The sequence below is a fragment of the Danio rerio genome, chromosome 14, assembly GCF_049306965.1.
Source record: "Danio rerio strain Tuebingen ecotype United States chromosome 14, GRCz12tu, whole genome shotgun sequence".
NCBI classification, from domain to species: domain Eukaryota; kingdom Metazoa; phylum Chordata; class Actinopteri; order Cypriniformes; family Danionidae; genus Danio; species Danio rerio.
This window is the reverse complement of record NC_133189.1, coordinates 53,357,501-53,380,000: the sequence shown is the minus strand read 5'-3', so window position 1 is coordinate 53,380,000 and position 22,500 is coordinate 53,357,501. Positions and strand designations below refer to the sequence as shown.

Genomic DNA, 22,500 nt, shown 5'->3' with positions numbered 1-22,500 from the left:
CTATCTATCTATCTATCTATCTATCTATCTATCTATCTATCTATCTATCTATCTATCTTTCTATCTTTCTATCTTTCTATCTATCTATCTATCTATCTATCTATCTATCTATCTATCTATCTATCTATCTATCTATCTATTTATCTATATATCTGTCTGTCTGTCTGTCTGTCTGTCTGTCTGTCTGTCTGTCTGTCTGTCTGTCTATCTATCTGTCTATCCGCCTGTCTGTCCTTCTGTATATATAGTTTAAAAAGGAAAATTATCAAAACCCTTTGAGGGTTTTTTTGTGTGTGAGATGCTAATGGTCTAGTCCGATTCAATGATCTATGATAAACTACAATAACAGGGATTTTGCCAGAACCAGAGATCAGCTAAATTTTAAAAATGATAAAACAGCTTCAGCAGAGTTGTACAATTAGCCAATAATAAATAAAAAAATAAGTTGAATAACCCAGAGTCAAAAGCTTTATTCACTTGCTAACATGTGAAATCTTGCTCTCTTTAATGGAAAAAAAAACAATTAATTAATTAATGTATTTATTGATTTGATTATTTATTTATTTATTTATTTACCTATTTACTTTATTATTTATTTTTTTTATTATTTTACCTTTATTAACTTATTTATTTACTTAATTATTTATTTATTCTTTTACGTTTTATTTTTTATTTATTTTTTTCTTTTGCCATTTATTTATTCTCTTACATTTATTTATTTGTTTATTCGTTTTTTACCTTTATTTATTTATTTATTTATTATTTACCTTTATTTGTTTATTTATTTAATCTTTTGCATTTATTTATTTATTTATTTATTCTTTTACCTTCATTATTTATTTATTTATTTATTTATTTATTTATTTATTTATTTACTTAATTATTTATTTATTCTTTTACGTTTTATTTTTTATTTATTTTTTTCTTTTGCCATTTATTTATTCTCTTACATTTATTTATTTGTTTATTCGTTTTTTACCTTTATTTATTTATTTATTATTTACCTTTATTTGTTTATTTATTTAATCTTTTGCATTTATTTATTTATTTATTTATTTATTTATTTATTTATTTATTTATTTATTCTTTTACCTTCATTATTTATTTATTTATTTATTTATTTATTTATTCTGTCACATTTATTTATTCTGTTAAATTTATTTATTTATTCTTTTACCTTTTTTCTTTCTTTCTTTCTTTCTTTCTTTCTTTCTTTCTTTTTCTTTCTTTTACCTTTATTTATTTATTTATTTATTTATTCTTTTACCTTTATTATTTATTTATTCTTTCTTTCTTTCTTGCTTGCTTTCTTTATTCTTTATTCTTTTACCTTTATTTATTTATTTATTTATTTATTCTGTTATTCTGTTATTCTTTTTTTATTTACCTTAATTTCATTGTTTAATATCTACGTTTTTATAATGTATATGCAAAAAAAAAAAAAAAAAAGAAAGAAGATATTGCAATGTCATATTTTTCCAATACTTGCAGAGCTATTATACAGTACAAGAATACTCTGTTCTCATTTGTAAGGCGCTTTGCACAGAAGTGTCTACTAAAGGTAAATGTAAAAATTAACATAAATTCAACAGTTTTGCTTTTAGAGATGTTACTGATTTGCTTGTGTATTGCATGTGTATTGAGACTTTGTTTCTCTGCTCCTAAGAATGGCCCAGATTTTCTCTGATCTAATAAATCCAAGTGATTTGCAGCAAACAGTGTGAACACATCAGCAATATTTTAATCTGATTTCACATTTCATTTAATCCTCCATCACAACAAGTTTATTTAAAACTTCTGTGTAAAAACGAGACCATGCAACATTGTTTAACCAATAATATTTGCATTTTACTATGGTTTAACAGACAGGGTTTATGCCAGGAAAAGAAATCTTATGTGACATTTGGATAATTGAAAGGGTTAATGGTGGAAAGTGAGAAGGAAAAGATCAAATGTATTGACCAATAAAACATCAGAAGTCTCTTTATGAGGAAACATGATACACACTGAGAGAATTTCTCCACATCTCCTGCCACACACACACACACACACACACACACACACACACACACACACTCTACAACAGCTATTGTAATCATCCAGTTGGTGTTGATAGATATGTACAGTATTGCAGGCATTTGTGGGCTCAGTGCTGTGCTTGATAATTACAGTGAGCCGCCGCTGACCTCGCTCTATATCTGTGGAATGAACAGAGCTTCACATCAGCATGGCCATTTACGATCTGTCGCCTTTTCTGTTTTCTTCTCATTTCTTGAGTCTAATGAGACAATAAACACTTAAGTGACAATAAATTGATTCAGGATGGGCAACTTTTGTTTCAGATCTACTCCTCGGCTGTTTGTGTTTGCTTAGTTCAGGGTTAAAGTACCATTGTTTCTCAATTGGCCTTGTTAAAGAGGCCTTATAATGCTTGTAATAAATGGTGCCCCTTTCCTTTTGTCTGTTTGTGCATGCGCAGAGATGGCCAGTATTTTATTTTCAGTAAATGTATTTGAGGTGGCACGGTGGCTCAGTGGTTAGCACTGTCACCTCACAGCAAGAAGGTTACTGGTTCGAGGCTAGGCTGGGTCAGTTGGTGTTTTTGTGTGGAGTTGCATGCTTTCCCCATGTTGGTGTGGGTTTCCTCTGGGTGCTCTGGTTCTAAACACATAAGGAAATTGATGAACTAAATAGGCCAAAGTGTATGAGTGTATGTGAGTAAATTAGTGTGTATGTGTGTTTCCCAGTACTGGGTTGCTGCTGGAAAGACATCATCTGCTTAAAACATATACTGGAATAGTTGCCAGTTCATTCCACTGTGGTGACCTCTGAAGTAAAGACTAAGTCGAAGGAACAAATGAGTAATACTACACTACTAATACTATACTCATACTAATTGTACATATTATACTAGACTCAGTCAACATTGTATAACCTTGATTTGTATTGCTTTTAGTTTGTGGATGTACAGATTTTCACATGATGATGACGGTTTATTATCCCTAATGTGAATTTTTGGTCAGACTTTATTTTGATGGTCTATATTGCACATTTTGTTGACTCAGTTGCATTGAAACGACATGCTAATTACTTTTCAATGGAGTATTAGTAGACTGTCTGCTGAATATCTGTTGATACTGCTCCTTCAACAAGTTTAACTGACTATAAGAAACTTTGTGAGTACATGTCAACTTACACTAACGCCAACCTAACAGTCTACTTATAATCTAATGAGAATTAGTTGGCATGTAGATGGAATTTAACCGTAATTCAACAAAATGCATTAAGGGGACCATCAAAATAAAGTGATGCTGAAATATTGATCCAGTGATGTTTAACAGTGCAGGATACTTTCCACAGTACTTTAAACTATAGTGTTTCTTTTGGAGAAAGTTTGCTTTCTTTTAGTTTGGCTGAATTTCATTTAAGCATTTTTTATTTGTTCTGTTCTATGGCTAACAAACTACTCTTGTCTTAATAATGTGCTTAATTTACTTGTAAAATAGCCCTTTTCCATATTCTGTGATTTATATTTGTATTTTTTCCTGTTTATTTCTGCTTTTGATTTGTATTATAGGGTCTTGATTTTTCTTCCAGCAATGTTTAACCTTTAAAAGTTTGAAAAGTGGGGGTGATGCAGTGGCACAGTAGGTAGTGCTGTCGCCTCACAGCAAGAAGGGTCGCTGGTTCGAACCTCTGCTCAGTTGGTGTTTCTGTGTGGAGTTTGCATGCTCTCCCTGCTTTCGCGTGGGTTTCCTCCGGGTGCTCCGGTTTCCCCACAGTCCAAAGACATGTGGTACAGGCTAAATTGTCCATAGTGTATGAGGGTGTGTGTGTGTGTATGTTTTCCAGAGATGGGTTGCGGCTGGAAGGGCATCCGCTGCATAAAAACTTGCTGGATAAGTTGGTGGTTCATTCCGCTGTGGCGGCCCCGGATTAATTAAGGGACTGAGCCGACAAGAAAATGAGTGAATGAAGTATGAAAAGTGACTTTTATGAACATTTCTAATAGTTTGCAGTGCTTTATTGTCTGGGTTTGTGTTGTATATTTTGCTACAGAAACCTTGTAATAAACTGACAGAACATTTTCTGTTATTTCAGACTTATTTCTCTAGATATTATTTTTAAACATTACAATATTTCAAACTGCTTAAATGTCAATAAAAGTCACTGTTAAACTGTAGAGTTGAATTTTCAACATTAAAAGTCAACAGAGCAGAGATCAACATCCCATAATTTAATTCTCAACCATAAATCAACAGAAAACACACAAAAATACGTCAACTGTTAATTAACATTGTTTTTTTTACTGTTGTTAACCTATTTAAGCCTTTAAATTGCACTCTAGGATCTGGCAAATATTATTAGTAATATGTTATGTATGGCATTCATGGCAAAGACTAAATAAACTATTAGAAATTAGTTAATGCATTTTTATATGTTTAAATTTTACAGAAGGGTTGATAATTTTGCCATCAACTGTACAAATCTACACTCACCGGCCACTTTATAAGGTACACCTTACTAGTACTGGGTTGGAGCCCCTTTTGCATTCAGAACTGCCTAAATCCTCCATGACATAGATTCAGCAAGGTACTGGAAATATTCCTCAGAGATTCTGCTCCATATTGACAAGATAACATCACATAGTTGCTAGATTTATTGGCTGCACGTCCATGATGTCAATATCCTACTTTACCACGTCCCAAAGGTGCTGAGATCAGATTGGATTGAGATCTGGTGACTTTGGAGGCCATTTGAGTACAGTGAACTCATTGTCATGTTCAAGAAACCAGTCTGAGATGATTCACGTTTTATGACATTGTCATGGAGTGTTTTCCTGCTGGAAGTGGCCATCAGAAGATGGGTACACTGTGGTCATAAAGCGATGGACATAGTCAGCAACAATACTCGGGTAGGCTGTGGTGTTGACACAATGCTTAATTGGTACTAATAAACCCAAAGTGTTCCAAGAAAATATCCCCCACACCAATTAACCACCACCAGCCTGAATCGTTGATACAAGGGAGGATGGATCCATGCTTTCATGTTGTTGACACCAAATTCTGACCCGACCATCTGAATGTGGCTGCAGAAATCAAGACTCATCAGACCCGGCAATGTTTCTCCAATCTTCTAGTCCAGTTTTGGTGAGCCTGTGTGAATTGTAGCCTCAGTTTCCTGTTCTTAGCTGACAGGACTGGCACCCGGTGTGGTCTTCTGCTGCTGTAGCCCATCCGCCTCAAGTTTGGACATGTTGTGTGTTCCGAGATGCTCTTCGGCAGACCTCGGTTGTAACGAATGCTTGTTTGAGTTACTGTTACCTTTCTATCAGCTGGAACCAGTCTGGCCATTCTCCTCTGACATCAACAAGGCATTTGTACCCACAGATCTGCCACTCACTGTATATTTTCTCTTCTTCAGACCATTCTCTGTAAACCCTAGAGATGGTTGTGCATGAAAAACCCAGTAGATCAGCAGTGTCTGAAATACTCAGACCAGCCTGTTTGGCACCAATAACCATGCCACATTCAAAGTGACTTAAATCACCTTTCTTCCCTATTCTGATGCTCGATTTGAACTGCAGCAGATCGTCTCGGCCATGCACAGATGTACCTAATAAAGTGGCCGGTGACTGTATATTTATGTCTGTGAAGATGCAGTAACTCCTAATGTCACGTGTTTCCAAACATTTTCGCCAATAGTAGCATGCTTTCATAGGGTTTGGCAGCTTTTTAATGAGTATGTCAGATTAATTCTGACACTCTCTAAACCTGATGCTCAGGAGTCTAACCTTTCAAGAGCAAAATTAAAATCCGTCCCATCGCTCATTAAGTATGTTAATGCATGCAAACGAATGGATGCCATGTGTTTGACCCTACCAAGGACATCCTCTGTCCGCATCTCGGAAAGGCTATCTGCTCATCTGAACAGAAATTAGAGGAAGAACACTTACAGAAATCACATTGATTTCCCTTTTACACACAGTTGTCTTTATTTTGGTTGTGAGAAATGTCAGCTTCATCATCATTTTCGTCTCCATTCAATCTCCTTCTTTAAAATACTGCTTTTTTTTTTAAATTTAATTCACCCTAACTTAAATTTGACTGCTTTCATTCAAATATTTTCGGCTTAGTTTCTATATTAATCAGGGGTCGCCACAGCGGAATGAACCGCCAACTTATCCAGCACATGTTTTATGCAGTGGATGCCCTTCCAGCTGCAACCCATCACTGGGAAATGAATTTGACTATAATAATGGATTATAATATTAGCTGAATATCTGCTAATTAGTCAACTCAGCATTAGTCTGAATGCTGTCTGGATTTGAAAATAAAGAACACTGTATATTTGTGCTTAATATACTGTAACATGTTCTCTTAATTAAGCCCAGGCAAGAAAACGTACATTTTTTTTGCTCATCCGACATTTCATTAATTGGCCATTTTACAGCTTTTCATAGTTAATTATTTTTGTTTACTTGTGTCGTTTTATACTTTTATACCATTTGATTCCTCTCGCAAATATTTACCAGTTAAACAAATCAACACATTTCATTTCAACTGAAATGTTTGGTCATTACATGAACACCTGACAGAGGATGATAATAACTAGCGTCACGCTTTACAGTAAGGTTTTATTAGTTCATTTTAGTTGGTGTATTTACTGACATGAACTACACTCACCAGCCACTTTATTAGGTACACCTTACTAGTACCGGGCTGGAGCCCCTTTTGCCTTCAATACTACCTTAATACTTCATGGCATAGATTCAACAAGCTACAGGAAATATTCCTCGGAGCTCTATATTGACATGATAGCTGCTGCAGATTTGTCGGCTGCACATCCGTGATGCGAATCTCCCGTTCCACCACATGCCAAAGGTGCTCTATTGGATTGAGATCTGGTGACTGTGGAGGCCATTTGAGTACAGTGAACTCATTGTCATGTTTAAACCAGTCTGAGATGATTCACGCTTTGTCATGGTGCATTATCTTGCTGGAAGTAGCCATCAGAAGATGGGTACACTGTGGTCATTAAGGGATGGACATGGTCAGCAGCAATACTCAGGTAGGCTGTGGTGTTGACACGATTCTCAATTGGTACTAATAAGCCCAAAGTGTGAAAATATCCCCCACACCATTACACCATTGCCTGTTGAACCGTTAATACAAGACAGGATGGATCCATGCTTTCATGTTGTTTATGCCAAATTCTGACCCTACCATCCGAATGTGGCTGCAGAAATGGAGAGTCATCAGACCCGGCAACGTTTCTCCAATCTTCTATTGTCCAGTTTTGGTGAGCCTGTGTGAATTGTAGCCTCAGTTTCCTGTTCTTAGCCAGACATACCAAGTTGGAAAAAGTCATTTACGGGGAATATAGAGTTTATTTGCAGGAGATAACGGATTAGTGGATGCTCGAATACCTGGGGGGGGTTGAGTAGTGAGAGATCTATCTGTGAAGGGGCCGTGTGCCCGCGAGACGTACTTGAAAAGCGGTGGGGGTGAGTTGCGTGCGACGTACCTGAAGAGCTAGTAGGAATGCAGTGGAGAGAGTGGTGTGCAACAAATTTAAGGACCGAGCAGGAGACGCGCGATTTCCGGGAGATTATCATTCATTTGCGGGCATCGGGGAGTGTCTATGCATTTCAGGGATACTCCCGCAACTTCCGGGAGACTTGGGATGTCTGTCTAAGCTGACAGGAGTGGCACCCGGTGTGGTCTTCTGCTGCTGTAGCCCATCCGGCTCAAGGTGTTGTGCATTCATTGATGCTCTTCTGCAGACCTCAGTTGTAATAAGTGTGCTTATTAGAGTTACTGTCGCCTTTCTATCTTTCCATCTCCTCTGACCTCTGGCATCAACAAGGCATTTGCGCCCACAGAACTGCCGCTCACTGGATATTTTCTCTTTTCAGACCATTCTCTGTAAACCCTAGAGATGGTTGTGCGTGAAAATCCCAGTAGATCAGCAGTTTCTGAAATACTCAGACCAGCCCGTCTGGCAGCAACAACCATGCCACGTTCAAAGTGACTTAAATTCCCTTTCTTCCCCATTGTGATGCTCGGTTTGAACTGCAGCAGATCGTCTTGACCATGTCTGCATGTCTAAATGCATTGAGTTGCTGCCATGAGTTTTGCTGATTAGAAATTTGCGTTACCAAGCAGTTGGATAGGTGTACCTAATAAAGTGGCCAGTGAGAGCAAGCATGAACAGTATTTGGTAACACTTCAAGCTATTTACCATTGGCTTATTACCTTATGATATTAATTAGATCAGCTATAAAGTTTGATCTCATTTCACATCCTAAAACCTAAATCCAACTACTACTTACTAACTATTAATAAGCAGCTAATTAGTAGTTTATTGAGCTAATAGTTAGTATAATAATAATAATAATAATAATAATAATAATAATAATAATAATAATAATAATAATATAGTTATTATTGGTTTAATAGCATAAATTGTGACTTAAAATAAAGTTAATATTTGTTATGAATCATATTTTAACATTTACTAATGCATTATTAAAATCTAAATTAACATTAGTTTATGCACTGTGAGCTAACAAGAACTAACAGTATTTTCATTAATCTTTCGCATGAACAAATACTGTAATAAATGCATGGTTCGTAGTTTGTTCGTGTTAGTAAATACATTAACTAATAGACACTTATTGTAAAGTGTTACCATAATTAAGTATAATGTAGTTGTCTGTCATATTGAACAAGTGTTTGGATGCCACACACTGTAGTTGATGTTATTGATAATGCTAAGAGTGATTTAATTAACGCATCTGGTGTTTTGAAGTGGTACTTGAGCCTATCTGTGACGGTAGCGGTGACTGTGCGTGTTTGTATATATGTGTGTGCATTCAAGGGGGCGCCATTGCTCCAGCAGAGATGATGCTGAACTCGAGGAAGCGCTGCAAAAAGTTTGAGCAGGTCATGAGGAATACAACCTCACACACACACACACACACAAGCAAGCAGCATTTCATACCTGAAAGTTTCACACGTGAAGCAGTGTCATTTTTAAAATCATGTAAAGCGACTTAATTGTATTAACACACAGAAGACTGACAAATATCACTATTTATATCGCCGCGCTGCCAAAAATGATGGCGCATCCCCGTGGAGTGCGCGCGCGCGCGTGTGCGGTTGTAATGTGGATGTCATAATTGCACGGTTTTGTTGTGGTTTTGTTTGTTAAATATTCAGCATATACAGCAAAAAGAGCTTGCATGTGCGTTCATGATGTTGATGTCATAATTGCACGATTTTAATTGTTAAATATTCACATACACAACAGTAAGGAGCTATAGCGTGTGCGCGCATTCAGGTGTTGACAGAGGAACCACCTAGTAAGAGTCGATGAGGAGGGAGAGGGTGTGTGTGTGTGTGAGAGAGAAGAGAGAGAGAGAGAGAGAGAGAGAGAGAGAGAGAGAGAGAGAGAGAGAGAGAGAGAGAGAGAGAGAGAGAGAGAAAAGCACGCGCTCTCTCCTAGTGCACTTTGCAGTAAGTTGCGGGCGGCTGTTGCTGGCGTGGCGGTTGCTGGTCGCGCGCGCAGGGAACTTTAACACGCTGGATCCCAAAGTCCGTCTCTCTCACCTGCGCAGTTCGGAGCTGCCATGGATTTCGCGGCCGGATTTACTATCCTAATCACACTGCCGATCTTTCTGCAGACGAACGGCCTTTATATCTCCAGTAGCATAGGTACGTGCGGCTGTCTTTACCTATTTACACTTGCATCCCATCGCGAGCTGTCCTGCCCGGAACCACCCCAGTGCGCATCAGCCCTGGAGCTCTGCGCACTGTCCCCATCCCCGAAACTTGTGGCACGGGGCTATTCCTGCTGTTTACAACAATTATCCTCTGGAGCTTTGCGTGCAATCTTTAAACAGCAGCCGTGGCGTTCTCGCATGCTGTGTCATTATTCCTACTGTTTGTTGTGAAGTGTGCTTGTTTCACATGCTGCTGGAGATCCAGATCTGAGTGGGAATGTTTGATTTCATCTCCTTCTCGCGTTTGCGAGCTTTGACGGGCGCTCTGGCGATATTGATCCGTCTAAGAGCGGAAGTATTGCAGGATATTGATTTCAAATAATAATAATAATAATAATAAATAGTAATGTCCTCGATCTATTCTCCACCTTTGAGAGCGTTTGCACAATAAAGAAACTTAAAAAAACCCTCAACTTTTGCAAACACTAAATGGTTACTAGTTTATTTTGGAACTTTGGGTTTGTTGGTGACTTGTTGTGGTTATCTGTGAGTTGGGGATTGTGATGAATGTGAGTATTTAGAGATGCAAAGCTCAGCATCTCTTTGATCTGACATATGTGTCTCAAAACCTGGTGAGCTGCCTACCTAGACAGCATCATATAGGTGTGTGCGCAATATGACTATTAACTTGAGCACATTAGGGATAGTGTTGGGCGTGATACGTGTCGTGCATTAATTGATCTGGGATCTGTGGAACATTCTGAGCATCATAGGTGTGTGCAGGATTTTTGTTTGTTGGGTAGGATTGGGGCATTTTTGCGTGAGGTGTTAAAGGTGCATGCTGCATTTATGTGCATCAGGTCTATTGAGTGCTGTAAAATATCATGCACATGGCACATTCATAGGTGCATGCAGAATTTCAGGAAATCATAGGTGAGTTATAAAATATGAACAAGCTGTTCATTAAAGGTGCAGTGTGACAGTTTGTGCATTAAATATTATCTGTATTATAAGTCGATGTGGCCCTTTAGGACATGCTCTGTAAAAATGCTGGGTGCCACACAATCTGTGCTGGGACAACAGAAGGAATGAAGTTACATTATTATTTTTATTATTAAAATTATTACTATTAAATGAAGTGGATTGTGCATAAAAGGTTGTTTCAGCTCATTTTAAATAAGTAGCTTGAACAAACTGCAAATGTCCTTTTTTGAGTGTGCTCAGCCTTTTTTTTTTTTTGGAGGTTATCCTAGTTTTAAAGTTAATTTAAAGGGCACTTGATGAAAATCAACGTTTGTAAGCTGTTTGGACAGAACTGTGTGTAGGTATAGTGTGTCCACTGTCATATTGAAGTGATACAAACACAAGTCTTATTTTTAAATTTCCTGACACTAAAGGATCTCAATCCTAGTGATTTTTGAGGCCCACCCCAACGCGAGGCAGGAGTGTGGTTACCCCGCCCACCAAATTGATTGACAGGCACCATGTTTCTGTAATAACATGTACACACATGTCCACAGAACATTTATTAGCAAAGAAACTGAGATTAAAATATCTGGTCAACTCTCTGAGTTTTATAAGTTGAAGAGTTTTTAAATCAGAGCATGTTTGTAATAAAGACAGTAAAATCACTCTAATTGTTAACCAATATAATCACCATGTCCGCAAGGTGTCATTAAATGCTAATGTGTGTGTATGTGTGTGTACTGCAAATGGCATTTGTGTGTGACTCATCATATCAGAAAGGCTTGAATAAACTCCACCACAAATACCAACGCAATCTCACAGCAATTCATAACTTTTTGATTTCGTGGTTAATTCGTATGAATTTGTACGATCTAATTCGTACAATTTAGTACGACTTGCTTATCCCCCAATGACGGTTGGGTTTAGGGGTGGGGTTAGGTGCCACGCCTCCTTTTTAAAATCATACAATTTCGTACGACTGAACTCGTACGATTCGTACAAATTAGCCACTAAACTGGCAAAATGTAAAATACTTACGTTTTCTTGTGAGATAAGGCTGCAAATACATGAAATAAACTTTTATTTTTGACTTATGTGCTGTTTTTCTGTTTCATCCATGTCTGTCTCTATTTCCATACCTGTTAACCCTCCCGTTTATCCCGGGATTCTCACATATTTTAATGTTCTATCCCGGTATTATCCCGTAAAGGTATATTCCTGTATTTCTCCTATATTTTCAATCTTACTATGAAGGGTGGCTATAGACATCAAAGAGCCAATCCTCCATAAAAGCAACCCATACCGCCAAAGCACCAGGGGCCGCCCTTTGCTCTTAAATGCGAGCCTGTTCTGTGCTTTTGTCTTATTTAGGCATGAAAACACTTTGAATTAAATATAAAAACAGAGGGGTTTCCTTCCTTTGCATTACAGGTACCTTTACCCCTCCATTGCAGTTCTCAAATCAGTCTGTTTATATAGCGGGGCGTGACTGTCAGACGCGCTCCATAGTGAAAAGTAGACACTGTTTCTTTAACGAATTCTGTACATGCAATTTGAAGCGAATCGAAAGATTTTGGGTGCGTGTTTAAACAGACATAAACACATAATTATTAATCTAAAGATGTCGATCTTAGTGGATTTTCTTTCAAACACAACTAATTTTGTCTTAAATGAGCATAAAAAATTAGGAAAGCAATCGGATGCTTTTATTATGATGTTAGATGTGTGCATTTTTAAAGTGACACTTCTGTTATTTAATGTAATCAAGCGAAAAACCTAAACGAGAGATTCATTCGCTGCTCTTTAATCCAAATGTTTATGTTATGCTGTGAATGGGGGCATATACCTTTTTTTCACATCTAATGTTGACAAGTATGTCTATCACTGACTGCTGTTTATCTGATCTTACGCAGGAGCATAGATATATACACTAGATATCCCATAGGGACTCTGAGTATGCGTCAATAGCGCCGCCGTATTTGTACATGGCTTCCTTGACAAGTGTCATTCAACCGCATTAGCCAAGACAGTGTTACAGTATGTAAAGATGCTGGACTTTATCGCTGCCTACGGGTGTAGTAACGAGCAAACAAAGAAAACAAAGCACAGAGGCAAAACATTTCATAGGTAAGGTTTAGTTTTTTTACGTGTTTGTATGTTATGAACTTTTGTGCTACACAGGTAACGTTATTGATGATAATACAGTCACTTACTGCATTCACCATAAGGCAAAGTAGCACCAACTAAAACTAAATACTCGGCTTATGCTAGTTTTGTTGAATAAAATCAGCAAACAATGCAAAAGAAATATGAGAATGAGATGCTGCGCTGCCAAAAACTTGTATTATTATCGGCTAGAGAACGAGTCGTTCATAACGGAGGTTCATTCACAAACGAATCGCTCCCTCCGTCAGTATGAGAAGTGAAAGCAGGAGAGGAGGTGTGGTTCAGGACACCAATTAGATCAAATCTAGCAAGGAGGGTAGATAGTGTCATGACTGTCATGGACCACTAGGTGGCACTGTAGTTTGCTTGTGAACTCTGGTAGCGAACTACAATTGTTAAAGAACTACATGTCCATACATTCCACGTGCACACACCCGGCTTCCACTTATACTGATTACAGACCCAGCTGACGCCAGTTCCCGTTTGATTTCCTGGACTATTTATACACCCTGCACCCGTTTGTTTGTTACTGCGTTGTTTGTCTATCTGGTCTAGTAAGTCTTGTTATAGTTGGTATGTTGTTCCTGAGCCATGTTTCTGTATCCTGCCATAGTTCCTTGTTTTGTTTTGTTTGTTGTTATTTCGATACTTTGATTTTTGGATGTCTTGTTTTTCTGTTATCTGCACGATTATCATTAAATTGCACGTGGATCCTACACATTTTTGTCTCCGTCCGTCAACACACCGTGACAGATAGTACATTTCCATACACACAAACACAAGCTTTTTGTCAGGAATGCCTGTGAGATCACTTATCCATCAATGTAGAAAAGTGATGTAAAATATAATTTAGCATAATTAGATTAAATTAAATTAGCATACCGACCTCTGGGAAAACTCCCGATCATAGATATATGTGTATATATGTGTAAATCTCTGGCTCTAGATGGCCACAGTCCTCCACTGCAGCTTGGTCCCGCATTCATTTCAAAGGAGCGCTGCCCTGTACTAAAATGGCGGCTCTATTGACACATTCCTTCCAATACACAACAACAGGGTAGACAACATCTAATTTATATATCTATGATGCAGGAGAAGCAGGAACGGTGGGCGGGGAGAAGCAGCTCATTTGCATTTAAAGTCACAGGCTACAAAAACAGCTACACTGTACTCAGACACCAAAATGGGCAGATTCTGGACGATTTAATAGATGATCTGATGGGTATTTTGAGCTGAAACTTTACAGACATATTCTGGAGACACCAAATGATTATCTCACATCTTATAAAAAGGGTAAAACAGGTGCCCTTTAAAGCACATGTATTATTTATATAATTAATTTCTGTATATTACAGGGAATATTGATCATTAAGTTAATTCTGTGACAGGTTGAATAGTCAGTTGTTGTTTCTTTCTAATATATTTCAATATTGTAAATACATCTATCAAGCATCTGGCTGTCATCGAAAACAACAAGGCATATTGAGAAGGGTGCATTTATTTATCTCATTCTTTCACGAAAGGGAGGCAGATGTATAATTACAGACAGACTAACATAACACACTTTTTCATCCCGTCTCGCACAGTCTGTGCACAAACAGGCGCCGTTAAATCTGAAAATGATGGTGTCAAGCAAGTGTTAATGTGTTTCTTCACCCAGACCTGTCTGACCCGCTGCATCTCATGTGCATTTACTCGCTGCATGGAGAGGAATGTGCATTTGAAGTGTCAACATAAACACATCTAAATTTAATTCGCCGTGCCAGAAGAAACAATGTTTCTGCAAGCCGTCACAAGAAAAGCAGCGTAGTGACATTTAGGGCTGCACCGTAATGAAAAAAGGCTGACATTGCAATATTTTGTTTTTCTGTAATATGAGTACAATTTCACCAGATGGCTTGAATGCTGTAGCTCTGTCTGGAAAGAAATAATTAATTTAGAGTGATCGGGGTGATTTTGTATGGGTGTAAATCATGAATAAAAATAATAAACAAATTGCTTGCAAAATAATTACAATAGAATAGAGCAATGACAAAAGGAAAATAAACAGTACTTTATGAGTGAGAGTCATTCAGAGACAGTATAGTCTTCATCGTGTTAATTCAGTAAAGTTCCTCCTTAAAGTTACAAATGTACTTTTTTTGGTGCTCAAATGCTTTTAAAGGGGTGGTCCACTATGATATCATATTTTAAACTCATGTGTAATGTAGCTGTGTGGACATAAGCAAAATGTTCGACGCTCAAAGTTCAATGCAAAAGAAGACATTGGCTTTTATAGAGTTAGCTTACCAAAGCCTACAGCGAAGGTAGTTTGAGGACTACAAAAAAATACATCCGGGTTAATGATGTCATATACCCTTCAGGTTACAAGCATACACTCTGTGAAATGAAGGGGCGTGGCCAGATACGCTGTAGTGTTATAGCAGACATGCTTACTGGGAAATCACAGCACATTATGTTAGCTGACCAATCAGAGCCTCTTGAGGGCAGGTTTTTGGAGGAACTAGGAACTATGACAAAAAAATTTGTAATTTTACGGTTTAATTCCGGAAGCTGGGGTGCCAGAAATAAACCGTAAAATAACAGCTATTAATTACAGAAATATACCGTAAAATAACGGTTATTAAATTACCAAAAATATCTTAAAATTTAAATTTTTGGTAAATTTCGTTAATTTATTATCTATTATTTTATGGTAAGTTTCTATTATTTAATGGCCATTATTTTACGTTATATTACCCCAGCTACTGGAAATAAACCGTAAAATTAAGAATATTTTTAACAGTGTGGCTGAGTAGCAGTATATAATCAAAGTAAGATATATATATAAAAAAACAGGATTTTTCAAAAGTGAAGCATGAGCACACATTGCTTGGCATCTTATAAACACAACCAAGCCTTAAAAGTATACTCCTACCACCCCTTTACCACCCTTTAAATGCCTTTAAAACAGAAACAAATGATAAAGTTAAATTCTGTTATGGTTATACAGTACTTTGCAATGACTCCACAAATCTTTCTCAACTGTTTTGCTGATTAACTATAGCCCCAACTCAACATTGCATATCCTGTTATGTGACTCTTGCGGACACACACATTGCGATATCAATGCTGAACTATACTGTATATTGTGCAGACCTAGTGACTGAAAGGTATTTTAGAGCAGTAACAGTGAAACTGTGAAATTTTAATCCAAGGATATCATACCATCAGAATCTCATTAAACAGGTCATGTATTTCCTGGGAATAATATTTCTAAAGGAGCTGTTGACATGGAATTAAACCAGGTTTTGGTAAAAACCCAAACAATACAAACATAAAAATGAAACAAACAAAAAAAATCTACTGAAATGTATTTAATACTTGATATGAAAGGCTTTTTTTGGTGACGGCAGCCTCTAAAATGGAGATTGAAGTCACATGCATTGCTCAAGTGTGAGATTTTCCACAGACTTTCACAGACTTGTTGGTTCTGTGGGTCTTGTCTATCAAATCTGAGCTTTATTTTGTATTTTCTATTGGATACAAGTCAGGTGACTGGCTGGGCCATTCTACAGCTTGATTTTCTTTATCTGAAAGTATTTAAGAGTCTCCTGGGCTGTTTTGGATCATTGTCTTGCTGAAATGTCCACCCTGGTTTTATCTTCATCCTCCTTCTAATGTAGATGTTGGACTGAAGCAGCTGATATTCATTTATACTGAGGAAGGGCAGGGGGTTGCTAAAGAACTACTGAGAGATTTCAGCTTCTGTCTGGGCTTTCACTGCCTTTCCACACCTCCCTTTCTTCATGTGTTTAATACTCGTTTCCTTGTGTCATTTCATTTAATACTCATAACTTAATTTGTATAATAATTATTTTAGTTTTTCTTTGCATATGGACTTATTTGGTTGTTACCATCAAGTCAACAGCACATTTGGAAAGTTTTTTTACTGAGAAAAAATGGTGACTGGTTTTGCTTGGCTTAATTGTCCATTAACTGTTCACCCTAGTTTCATCGTCATCCTCCTGCTAATGTAAATGTTGGACTGAAGCAGCTGATATTCATTTATACTGAGGGATTAATTTACAATGAAAGATTTCAGCTACTGTCTGGGCTTTCCATGCCTTTCTACACCTCCCTTCCTTCATGTGTTCAATACTTTTTAATTTAATTTCATTACAAATAAATTCATTTATATACTTATTAGTTTTGTTTTCTTTGCATATATGGATTATATGGATGGATGTCATCAAGTCAACAGCAAAAATCTGAGAAAAATGGTGGTGTTCAATACTTATTTCCCCCACTGTAGATGCCGATGCTCTAACGTTGACCGTCTGTCTTTGTGTACAGATTCCCTGCAGCATGTCCTGGGGGACTATGGACTGGTGAAGCCCGTTCTGACAGATGCAGAAGGCCGCTTCGTGTCCCATGCAGTATCAGTCGGTCCAGCAAACGGGCAGTTCCGTAGGCGCTGGAGAAGAGAGGCGGCATCGGCCGACCACGCCCACCATGAGTCCGGAGGAGACGCCTTTCAGCGCCTCTACTACAACCTCACCGTCTTCGGCCGGGAGTTTCACCTGCGACTTCGCCGCAACGAGCGACTGGTGGCTCCCGGAGCCAAGATGGAGTGGCAGGAATCTGGCGGCTCACGGTTCGAGCCTTTGCAGAGTGGCTGCTTGTATGTGGGAGACATTACGGACATACAGGGAGCATCGGTGGCTATCAGTAACTGCGACGGCCTGGTAAGTCAACCTGGTGGTTTATATTTGTGTGTGCTATGCAGTTTGTCCTGTTAAAGCAGGAGTGCCCAACCTTCAACACACCTGCCTGGAAGTTTTTAGTGTATCTAGAAAGAGCTTGATCAGCTGGTTCAGTGGTGTCTAATTGGGGTTGGAACTAAACTCTGCAGAATCTCCAGGACCGAGTTTGGGCATCCCTGTGTTAGAGGGATAGTTCATAGGGCAGGGCTCGAAATTAACCTTTTTGTTTGGTAGCACTGATGCTCTCAACTTTAAAAAGTTAAGAGCACCAGCCAAAATTTAGTTGCACCCACCAATTATAAGCACCGTTGCTTCAAGTTTTAATGTTATATTAACAGATTTACTGCATTTGAAATCAACACTAAACAATCTAACAAACAAACAAACAAACAAAGCGACATCTGCATGCGCCTACCAGCCCCGCACGCACTGCTTGACATGAATGAAACTTAGTTAACAGTAATAACTTTGCTGTGTAATATTGCACAGATAATACTGACATAAAAGCTTATTATTTGCATACGTCATCTTAATAGCAATACCGTTTCTTTCATGAGCTGCAATATTAGTTTTATCTTAATGAATGCAAGCCCTTTTGCGATGGTACGTGGTGTTACGTTTTACATATAGCTGCCACCTGCACAGCTGACAGCATCCTGATGATTAAATGAAGGATTAAACAGAACCTCTCGCGCTTAAAATGTGTAGATTTGGCGAACGCTGTTACCTGTAAACTCTGTCACACCGGCTTTATGATGAATGCTTTAGTCATTACACTGGAAGTCTTTTATCCACTCTTCGAAAAGTGTAAATGCTGGATTGACATTCAGCACATGATGACTGATCAGATGTGCCATTATTGGAAACTTTTATGTTTTCTAAAACTAAATCTGCCCGTGTTGTTTTCATTCTCGCATCTTCAGTGCTTTACGTGTTCGGGGTTGTAGCTCTCCCTTTCATCTAAAGAAAGGCATCGACTGAGTGATTGACAGCTGATATTAACCAATCCGTTCGCATTCTGTGCTAGAGCAGTGGACCAATCAGAAGAGCTTGAAGGCGGGACAAGCATTGCACGTTTTGTTTACTGCAGCAAGTTGACATGTCAACTGTTTAAACTATTCACGAGCGCTGCGTTTGGTGTATCAGGTGCTAAGATGCGTTCTACGTGAATGTCTCCTAAATCCACGTGTGTGGTGAACATTTTGCAGTGAAAACCGGTCGCACACCACCAATTTTATGCAGTCGCACAAATGCTCCCAAATATATTTTGAGATCGCATGGATTCAATTTTGGGTGCAAATGCAACGTAAACGGTTGCAATTTCGAGCCCTGTAGGGTCATCATTTACTTGTTCCTTAAGACGTTGAGTTTCTTCTGTTGAACACAAAGCTATCTTGAAAAATGTTGGAAACATTGACTTTCATGGGATAATTTTTTCTCACTATGGATGTTGATTAATTGTGGAACAGTAAATGATGGGTGCATTTCAATTTTGGGTGAACTATCCCATTGCAAACATTTTAACACAACGTTTACATGCCCTAATTAGGCTTTTCTGGATATTTTTTGTGCAATGTTGCTGTGTTTTTAATGTAAAAGGACTGTAAAAGTGGACAGTAACTGGAGGTTTTGATGCACAAACCTATGCAGGTTTAAAAGAACTTGGATAATGCCAGTTTGTGGAAATGCTGTTTTCTGTGCAGGAAAAGCAAATCCACTGACCATTCAGAGCAGGGTGGACATTTAGAAAGGTGGGATTTAAAGAGAATGGATCCATGAAGTGATCAGTAAAGAGCTGATTCTTCACTGTGTACAATGAGGACGTGTTTTTTATATCATCGATGGATATGTAAAACTATAACAAAATAATTTATTAGGGACACTTTAAGGAAAATGGGAAATTGGGAACTATTTGAGGGTCAGTAAATAATGGATTCATTTCATATTTCAGTTTTGGGTAAACTATCCCATTGCAAACAATGCAATAAAATATTAACATGAGCTTATTAATCTTTTTTATTATTTATATATATCCCTATAAATATCCTTGTATTTCTAAGGATATTACCTTTCATGTAGTGTGTGTTGCTTTATGTGAAAGGTCTGTGAAAGTTATAGTAATTGGAGGTTTTGATGCACAAACCTAGGGTGGACACTCAGAGGCGGGGTTTAGAGAGATTGCATCCATGAACCAATCAGAAAAGTGCTGATTCGGCACTGTGTATAATGAGAATGTGTTTTTTGTATCATGAATTTGTGGAGGAAAAGCAAATCCACTGTCCAATCAGAGCAGGTTGTACACTCGGAAAGGCGGGCTTTAGATATATTGGCTCCATGAAGTGATCAGAAAAGAGCTGATTCTGCATTCTGAATTGATATGTAAAACCACAACAAAATGATTCATTAGAGACACTTTTTAGGGAAAATTTGGAACTATTTGAGGGACAGAATATGATGGGTATATTCAGCCTGATCTCACGAGGAAACGTAAGTATTTTACGTTTTGTCAGTTTAGTGGCTAATTCATACGAATTCTTACGAGTTCAGTCGTACGAAAATGTACTATTTTAAAAAGGAGGCGTTGAACCCACACCACCCCTAACCCCAACCCTCATTGGGTGATGAGCAAATCGTACTAAATTGTACGAATTAGATCGTACAAATTCATATGAATTAGCCACTAAATCCAAAAGTTACGAATTGCCGTGAGATTGCGTTGGTATATTTCAGTTTTGGGTGAACTATCCCCTTGCAAACAATTTAATAAAACAATAACATGCCATTATTAGTCTCTTTTTTTGGATATTACCTTTCATGTAGTGTGTGATGTTGCTATTTAGAAGGTCTGTGACAGTGTATAGTAGCTGGAGTTTTTGATGCACAAACCTATGCAGGCGGGTGTTGGATAGATTGGCTTCATGAACCAATCAGAAAAGAGCTGATTCTGTGATGCGTATAATGAAAGTTTGTTTTTCTATGATTGATAGACATGTAAAACCATAACAAAAATTATTAATCAGGGACATTTTGAGGAAAACAGAAATTTTGGAAATATTTGAGGCACAGTAAAAAATGGGTTAATTTCAGTTTTGGGTGGATTTTACCTTGCATGTAGTGTGTAATGTTGCTATTGTTTTATGTAAAAGGTCTGTAAAAGTTACAGTAACTGGAGGTTTTGATGCTCAAACCTATAGTGGACACTCAGAGGCGGGGTTTAGAGATATTGCATCCATGAACCAATCAGAAAAGTGCTGATTCTGTGCTGTGTATAATGAGAACGTGTTTTTTTTTTACTTATATTTCATGAATTAATATAAAAAACTACTACAACATTTACCTAAATTACATCGACATGCAAATGAGATGTTTTTCAGAGTTAGTATTTTTTTAAATAAATGCTCTAAAATAGTGTTTTCATAGTGATGCCATTTATTTTGATAGTGTTACGAACATCTGAATATTTTGAAGTACTTTTTTACAATAGGAGTGTACAGATTGTTCTTGTTTGTAGAGATTTTATTATTTCAGGTGCTTATAAGTAATTGAATTACTTTTCTGAATATTGGATGCAACTATAAGCCCCATTCAGATGGGACTAGTTTTAATGGGGGTGTTAGTGAAATTTCTGTTTCACAGAAGTGCATTGTCATTGCCACAGACATATCACGCTGCAGTCCAAGACAGGTTACTCACCGAAGCTCAGCAGGGCTGAGCCTGGTCAGTACCTGGATGGGAGACCACATGGGAAAACTAGGTTGCTGTGGGGGTGCTCAACCTGCGGTCTGTGGGAGTCCTAATGCCCCAGTATAGTGAAGGGGACACTATACTGTCAGTGGGCGCCAACTTTCGAGTGAGAAGTTAAACTGAGGTCCTAACTTTCTGTGGTCTGTTGAACTCATTACCTGATTGGCTCATATCTGGTTGTATCCATACTTGCATCATTGATTCTATGATTGATCCCGTGGTCTGTTAACGAATGCTGGGAATATATACTTATCCTGGATGTCAACATCAGGCTTGACATAGCGGCTCATTCTCATCCTGAATCAGCAGAAGTGCAACGGACTAAGCAAGGAGGACCCGATTAAACTCAAGCTGCACTTTTTCTGTTATCCTGACTTTCTTTATTTCCCTTTTGTGCAATACCCCTCTGGAATGTTATCCTGACCCTTTAAAAACATGCTCTCACTAAGGTCCTTTATGGTCTAACCAAAATTTCAGTCTTGATGCATGTTTATAAATAACACTACTCCCCAAAACTGTTCATCTTCATCAAAATATCATTTAGTGCTTGCAGTGGTCAGAGATTTGCTGTGTATTCTTGGGTGTACTTGACACAAGTTAGAAAGGCAAGTAAATACTTGTGTTTTGTGAGTAGCTGTGTGCACTGAGATGTGTGTTTATGGCAGCCGCAGATGTGAGGTCTGGAGCAGAGGTCTCTTGTTAATTATTGGAGGGTTTCTTTTTCTTCTGTGCTCAAATAAAACTAATTCTAAACGAGTCCAGATGAGACGCTCAGAGAGATCATGAGATCCATACGCTCCCTGTGGCTGCCGCCTTTATAAAGCATGAATGAGGGAAGGAAATAAATAGAGCAAGGAAATTTGTATATACGCCGAGTAAATGAAGAACTCAATTAGTGATATAGACTTTCACTGAAGTGCGCTGGCTGTATCGGTACTCATAGAAGCATCAATGCATTCATATCTGTGCAGCTAAATCAGCTTATGCTTATTATTTCGTTCCGTTTAATGTGGGATTTGATGGTAAACAGCTAACCTGTGTGCAAAGGAATTGTTTTGTCCAAAAGAAAGTATTCAAGATTTGTATATTGATTGAAAAACAAACATTTCATCAATTTCCTTCTTTATATACATATTTTTAATCTCATTTACC

At 37.8% G+C, this 22,500-nt stretch overlaps 1 protein-coding gene across 4 annotated transcripts in view; it reads left to right on the top strand.

The window, feature by feature from the left end:
* The window catches only part of LOC101884594 (A disintegrin and metalloproteinase with thrombospondin motifs 2), a 467,863-nt gene that overhangs the window by 110,425 nt on the left and 334,938 nt on the right, over window positions 1-22,500 (top strand). For 2 of the 4 annotated variants that reach the window (XM_073922286.1, XM_073922285.1), the window contains exons 1-2: window positions 9,519-9,719; window positions 17,195-17,586. In XM_073922286.1, coding sequence (XP_073778387.1) covers window positions 9,635-9,719; window positions 17,195-17,586 — 477 coding nt within the window. In that variant the 5' untranslated portion in view covers window positions 9,519-9,634. Of the gene's footprint in view, window positions 1-9,518; window positions 9,720-17,194; window positions 17,587-22,500 lie in introns of those variants that run through there. The other 2 variants (XM_073922289.1, XM_073922287.1) reach the window with 1 other exon arrangement.